The 7,680-nt window shown below is 29.6% G+C and overlaps 1 protein-coding gene across 2 annotated transcripts; it reads right to left on the bottom strand.

Annotated features, from left to right (window-relative positions):
• Nucleotides 1-473: 473 nt before the first annotated feature.
• Nucleotides 474-6,628, bottom strand: LOC108909280. 2 transcript variants are annotated; one of them, XM_018713588.1, is made up of 2 exons: nucleotides 6,583-6,628; nucleotides 474-2,046 (listed from the first exon to the last, which is right to left on the bottom strand). In XM_018713588.1, exon 2 carries the CDS (start codon nucleotides 2,027-2,029, stop codon nucleotides 716-718), a length of 1,314 nt encoding a protein of 437 aa, XP_018569104.1. In that variant the 5' UTR covers nucleotides 2,030-2,046; nucleotides 6,583-6,628; the 3' UTR covers nucleotides 474-715. The 2 variants fall into 2 exon arrangements, with proteins under 2 accessions (XP_018569104.1, XP_018569105.1); XM_018713589.1 differs by having other exon boundaries at nucleotides 6,527-6,607.
• Nucleotides 6,629-7,680: the final 1,052 nt, after the last annotated feature.

The raw sequence follows: 7,680 nt of genomic DNA, 5'->3' as shown, positions 1-7,680 counted from the left end.
ATTTAAGTTAATACTAACTAATGTTGAATTGAAATTAATCAATTTAGTTAATTTTTAAAACGGGGTGAGAGAAAATTAAGAAAAAAAAACTATTAGGACTTTATCTTTTTATATTTAGTTAATCTAGATTAATTAAGACTTTTTTCTTTTAAATACAATTACATATTGAAAGTTTTGAGAGAGATTTTGAGATTTTTCAATGACAGTGCTTCTCGGTATGTCTGACACTAGTTGACATATTTTTATGCCAATTCAGCTGTTAGTTAAACTACAGAGCCTTCATAAATGATTACAAGCCACGTGACCAGTAATATTGTTTGGAGCAGTAATTTTATTTCCTCCACGTTGGCAATTTCGGTAAAATTAAAAATTATAGAAGCAGTAAGATCAAGATTGCATGAAGCCACAACATTCTGTTTCACCAGCTATGATTGGTGTAATTTTTCACAAGATAATAAGTTTTTAACAATAAATATTAAAACCCATTTTTTATTTAAATTACAGATGCAGAAATACATTACAAAAAGAACACAGTAGCTTGACTAAATTAACGAAGATTTTAAAAAATAATGAAGACTGTACTTACTATATACACATTAAAATTTGAGGCATCGGAAACATATTTATGTTATATTATAACTTATGTTATAACAATCTTATGTCATATGTCAAACATTTCACGAAAAAGCTTTTTACCTTTCTCTTTATTCCATATTTACAAACAATATATACTCAGGTACACAGTTACCCCAATACTAAATAAATAACTATTTAAAAATAATTTGCCAACACCAGAAAATGAATCCAGAACAATTTCATCCCCACTCATCTCTCTGGCTAAACCGTACACTTTATTCTCGCAAATTAAGGGACTTCCAAGTATTAAATTTGTGATATTTCCTTTTGGTATATTAAAATAGCTTGCATGGTTAACTGCCCTAGCTACGTCACTGACAACAATGCTTTCATTATTCAAAGTGACAAACTTGCAGTTCTGGAGATCACTATCCGATTTCCCTTGCTCTATATACTTGACGTCTGCTGCGTACAACTCTAAGGATGTAACTTTCAAAAGGATGATGTTGTCCAATTCTGTATCAACTTTGTCTACTATTTGTAATATAGATCTGCTACTAATAGACTCAGCAAATGGCTGCACTAGGTCTTCATCATCACTCCAAGTATTGTAAACTTTTTTGTTGATCGTGATAGTGTTGGCTGCTGTGAGAACACCCAGACATGGTTCTTTATTTAACTCACTTTTCAAATCATCCAACAGTTGTTTAAACCCTGGAACTCTGAATACATCCTCCATAGTAATCCCCAGGATTCTCCACAAATTTAACGCTCTGTTTTTATTAAAATTATATTTCACAAGACTATCTATGATACCGTTAGAATCAATTGATATAGCTTTGGTCACGAACTCATCTCTACAAGCTATAAAAAGATCGTCTAACGTCCTATTCGCTTTCTCAAGGGCAGATACGACAGCTTCGTAAGTATAGTTGCCTTTTTTAAATTCCTCGTACGGATCTGGATCTCCATATGCCATGCCCATAGAGAAATTATTAATGTTTATATTGAGAGCTATCAGAACATCTCTTAATGGATTTCCTGTGATGTTCAGTCTGTTTATGATAACTCTATTGTAAAACTCTTTGAAGTCTATCCTCAGTTCTGTCAGGAATTTGTCTAAACCATCCAAACTGAACACATTTTCAACTGAAATGTTTAGCTGCCTCAAGAAATCCAAGGTGGTAATACGATCAACAGTTTTCAGTCCATACAAAGTGAGAATGTCGTCTGTTGTGATTAATACGTTTGGTGTTTGTTCATATAATATGTTAACTAGGTACTCTGGAACTCTGTCTTCAATCAAGTTGAAACCTATTTCAACTATGTAGTCGTAAATCTGTAAAATCTCAGTGGCTGTCGGTGGAGAAGTTGTTGGGTCTGTGATTGTTTCTCTAGGGACACTTCTAACTGAGCTCACAGCTAGTAATAGCGGCACCAAAATTAGCTTCATGCTGGATACAGTCAGGTCTGGAAATAGAAATATATTAATATTAGTAAACCAATGAATTATAGATATTAACGACACAAGTTTGATTATATTATCGATTTCGTTGTTCCACAATCAAAAGTGTGGTGTCGTTCAATATTTTACAATGTGTACACTACAGTAATGTAAAATTTTTACTGCTATATAAAAATGTATTAAATATAATAAATTTTGCAGTGACATAATATACACTGTAAAAAAATCGGTGTAAAATTTTAGTTGTACTCGTAGAGTACAAGTCCTCTATTAGTTGTACTAATAGAGGAAAATTTTACTCAATCGGGTGGGGACAGAAATTTATATGTGAAATAATGAAAATCCTAAAGAAACACGACTATGATGACATTATCTGATAGCCACAGCAATCAACGCCTACTAATCCCAAAGTTTTAAATCCGTGACACTACGCAAACCGAAACGCACAGACCTGCAAATAATGTAATTTTCCCCAAGAATGACTTTCTGTAAGCGATTTTCTCAAGACAATTATTTTAAAATTAAACGACCTTTTCAGTGTTGCTGCCTGTTTTAAAAAAATACGACCACTGTAATAAGTTTTGACCGCTAAAAGGGTGAGGTAACTGGAGAAAACTATCACCCAGTATATCGATTTGACTAAAGCTTGAAGAAATAATACGCGATAATATCCAAATAACCAAATAAATGTGCCAAATTTTAACGCGATTGGTAAAAGGCTTATGAAGTTATTAATCAATATTTTGGTAACTTTGAATAACTTTGAAGGCCTGTAACTCAAAAACCAAAAAAATTTTATTTAACTTTTTTTCGTAGATCGTATTTATTTATCGTCGTGTACATGTAGTCAAACGTTGTCGGTGAAATTTGCGGACATCCTGTATATACATTTAGTGTACAGATATGACTAAATAAAACAGCATTCTACTTTTACATGCTTCCAAAGTAAGAAAGTAAGTCCTACGTTGCATTTAAATATATAGGGTGTCATCTAACGAATGTTACATACTTCAAGGGTATAATCTAGAACCCAAATAGTATGGATGTAACTAAACTTGCTTAAACGAAAAATGTCGCAAAAAAAGTTATAGGGTGTTAATGTGTCTTTTTTATTTCTTGTTTTCTCCTTAAGGGCTCCATATTCTTTAAATAGTGTTTTCCGCAAAGACAAATAATTTCAAATATTTAATAACTGAATAATTTAAAGCTTATCAAATAATAGGAATGTTATGTCATGCCACCTGAGTATTTTCAAAGACGCCGCAGTAAAACGAATAAACAGGTGCAAAAACGATCAAACCCTCAAGGTTTTAGGTACTGAAATCTACGAAAATACTAACTTTTTTATATATAACTCCACATGTAAATATTCTTATAACATTTACTTGCTTAGTCCTACATATAAAATTGTTTACTTTTATTTATAAGTACGTGAAAATAATTCTTAAAATGTGGGGTTAGGATAACAGCAAACGCATGTTTTACAAACGCTTTTTTTTAGTTATTATTTTATTTGAGTAAATTTAAATGGTAACAATGAATAAACAAAACATCAAGGATTTTATTTTTGTGCTTACTTTAGTTCTACACGTTTTACTTTCAGTACCTAAAAACGCCAGAAATTTCACTATTTCTCGGCCAGGAATATGGCCACCTGTTAACCGATTTGAGTAAAATTTGCTGTTGCATAATTTCTGTTCAAGAAGCAGGTATGCAGGGATTATGTTCCTATTACTACAACCCTTGTGAATATTCTTCTGTAACTTTTTTATCACTATCATAAATAGGAAAAAAAATTTATTCTATACGAAAAATGTATACTTATCAAACGTCGAATTTATGCTCGGTTATGAAGATATTAGAGAAAATATTTATTAATACATACCCCATATTTCTTAGAAATTGTTTCTGAAAATGCCTCGTCACGATGAATTTACAAATTATGAATGAGACATGCTAGTGGTATATACAGGGTGAGTCATTAATAATGGTACACATCTTAATGGCAGATTGTTAACGTCAATATACAGTGATTGAGCCAAACATGCCTTAGTCAATTGTTGCTCCTTTTCGTTCTACATGGTGTTAAAGTTGAAAAAATATTTTCAATTTTTTGCTATACATATATTAAATATGTATGGACCGATTATTTTGAAAATTTGTAGTTTTACGTTTTTTGAGGTGGCAATTACGAATATGCAAACAGTTTTGGGGTCGCGTCTAAGGGGCGCTAATTATACTGTGCTATCGATGTAAAAATGTCTAACTTTTTGTATTTTACAATTTTGAATTTCTTAACTTGAAATTATTGAACTACGTTAATTTTAAATAAAAAATGTATAGTTGTTACAAATCGATAAATTCGACCGTTTTCGAGATGTTTTAAGTTTTTGAGATACGGTGGAAATTAAATTAAAAAAATATTTTTCCCAAAGTAGTAGGCATTGACATAATAAATTGACACTTTTTACATATTGTTATTTGCCACCTCAACAAACGTTACACTACAAATTTTCAAAACAATCGGTCTATAATCAAAATATAGCAAAAAATCGAAAATATTTTTTCAACTTTAACACCTTGTAGAACGAAAATAATAATAATTAAATGATGCAAATATATTAGTGCAATAATAAAAATGTAATATTATTAGCATTATATTAATCAGTGTGGTCAACATTTTCAATTTCATCAATTTCAATTATTCTATGTGATAGCATCAATGACAGCGAGCCGTTGATATACCTAATGCACTAAACAGATATTACGATAATTAAATGAGACGAATTGAAAATCAATGCCCAGAAGTATTATTACAAAGGTTTTTTTCATGATATTTACGTTATGTGTGGTATGCAAGATTTTTAAGATAAATGGCATACAGTGTCGAGTAAGAAGTATTACGGAATAGTTTTTTTGTGCACAATTTCGATTTTTATAAATAAATAACTGAATTTCACTGTTTCAAAATGTTTAATAGCTTCCTCTGTTTAAAAAATACAAGAAAAAATACAAAAAAGTGGAATTTCCGTTTAAAAAAGTTGGCCTTGATTTCATAACTTTTTTTTGGGCCACCCTGTATAAATTAAAATTGCTTCAGAAAATGCGCAACTAAAGCGAGCGATTTTTCAAATAACGAAATAAATATATTCCATACTTTTGCCGCTAACGGTATAAAAACAATTTTTTTCTATTTCAGAAGTGATTTTACCAAACTTTCTGTAAAAAAACCGATTATATCAAAACACAACATAAATGATGATAATGAGCTAGTAACATATATCCTTTATATTTAAATACAACTAGCAGTAGTTGCCAAATATTTACATCTCTATACATAAATTTGTAGAGATTATAACAACAAATATTGAAATAAACGTAACGCTTGGAATTTAAGTTGTAACATCAACATAGGTATTGAACCGTTGAATGTTTAATTTTTTTACATAAATTAAAAATAAGATTTTAAAAGGTTATGTCCTTGACACTTATTTGTAAAATTCTTGAAATAAGAATCATATGAGTATAAAGTAAACATTACCTTGGATCTTAATTATAGGAAAATTATTTTCATACATCATCTACTTTTAGTTAACTCATACTCAGTAAACTATGTAAAACTAATAAGAATACTTATACGGTGAGTTAAATTGAAAAATGGACGTCACGTTTACACTATTTAATAATACAATGTTTGATAATTTTAAAATAACTATAAATAAAATGTATGGGTATCATCAAGTTACTTATAAACACAGATTTAAGAAAATAAAAAGATAAGACATATACTACTGCACATGTTGCCAATTGGTCACTCTTCTTATCCACCACTCCTAACTACTACGTTATTTTGTTGTTGAACAGGTTAATTGTGCAGTTAAATTATCTTAAAATTTTAATCTGTTTTAAAATAATAAGTCCCCACCTCAGATATGTAGTCACGGAAAACTACAGCTTTTACACAAATAAATTACAGTCTCAGTTCCCTCCTTGACAACCTCTTTGCTTATAAAATAAGAATCACTATTGAAATAATTTTCTATGAATGAAAAAACAAACTATTTACATGCTTCCCCACCTCTGCAAAAACTTTTTAAATAAAAAAAAAAAATTAAAAGAAATATGTAATATATATTTTCTAAATCAGTGTTTTGAAATCATTTATTCTATTTTATATAGAACTCAAATTAAATTACATAATTTGTTGTGCAGAGTAAAAGTTTTATAAAACGTTTGAGTTAATTTAACATGTTTATTATTTTTAACAAAAAAATTTCAATACTGACCGTCGATAATCATTTTTTTTATCCACTGTCAATGGTGTTATTTTAATTTTGGACGTCTGTTATATAATTTTGAACCACGATAAAATGATTAAAATCGTAATAAAAGAATATACTCGAATTTCAACTTTCACAGAACAAAAATTTTAGGCCTTGACTGAATAAAAATGTTCTAGTAACCATTATTTAAGTTAAACAGTACCTGATACCGAAGACAAAAGTTGTTGGATTTTGTGGGATCACTAAAATAATTCTCACCTTCAAATCATAGTACACATCAGGCACGAAACTGAGGTAATGAATATTCAAATGAGGCTACATTAACTATATCTTTTTATCACTAGTTGCTATCAAAATTTAAATAAAAATGATGTCGGGTTTGCCTCCATAGATTAATAGTGAGATAACGTTCTGAAGCTGTTGAATATGTTTTACATATTTTATTGTAGACTACTGGAATTTTCAGTGTATCTGCTTTGATTGCATTGTGTAAAAATGTGATTAATGACAAACAATTAAATCACTGTACAAAGAAGGTAAAGTTTATTGTAGTTTGTGAAACATGTATGTATATGTCTATGTTTTTGCTATTAAAGGGCTGGGAATATTTTAGAAGCCAATTTTCAGTCAGATTTACATTGCTTATTTTCACTGCTTTCATACATTTTTCTAGATAGTGCAAGAGTTTATATTAAATAATTATTATCCTAAATCTGCTTGTATTAGACGAAAATCAAAAATATAAATATTTTTGTAAAAGTAATCTTTGTAATTTTTTTTCTTTCATTTTATTTAAGCAAGCAGATTTGCAATCAATTTTCATTATTATTGTGTATTTACCAATTGTCATATATTTTATTAACTATATTATACAGTACATATTGCCTATTTATGTGGTAGTTGTTGTTTAAGAAAAGAAATTTTGCGAAAATAATTCGTAATGACGAAAAACTCCATTGATAATTGAAGTTAAAATATTTTTCTCTAGAAGTGTTTCAAAAAAACGCGAGTCACCGTTTATGGAAAAATTCTTCATTCAAAAATAAGACTGATTCAATTTACGCTATTAGCACATACTTTCATAATACACCTTATATACTACAAAGGATTTTCAAGTTTTACATTGATTCAAACAATTTTCGCAATTCATCTTTCATAATCTGCAGGCTTCCATTTCCTGACAGTTGTCAATAGTTGAATAATTTCCAACACGGTTGCCATATGGTCGGCTTATATTAGACATTTCGACGTGTCCAGAGATATATCACTGTCTTCATAACTGGAAAATAAGTCCTCTATCGCATTGCAACCAAGAAAGCTCAAAAGGAGATGGAGTTTGCAATTCAGGCAACATTC

Source organism: Anoplophora glabripennis, unplaced genomic scaffold (genome assembly GCF_000390285.2).
Source record: "Anoplophora glabripennis isolate ALB-LARVAE unplaced genomic scaffold, Agla_2.0 scaffold475, whole genome shotgun sequence".
NCBI lineage: Eukaryota > Metazoa > Arthropoda > Insecta > Coleoptera > Cerambycidae > Anoplophora > Anoplophora glabripennis.
The sequence above is the reverse complement of the archived record's forward strand: the minus strand, read 5'-3'. Positions and strand labels throughout refer to the sequence as shown.

What these genes read in the sequence shown, in the direction of transcription:
- LOC108909280 (XM_018713588.1), bottom strand. Translation starts at nt 2,029, where the DNA reads ATGAAGCTAATTTTGGTGCCGCTATTACTAGCTGTGAGCTCAGTTAGA.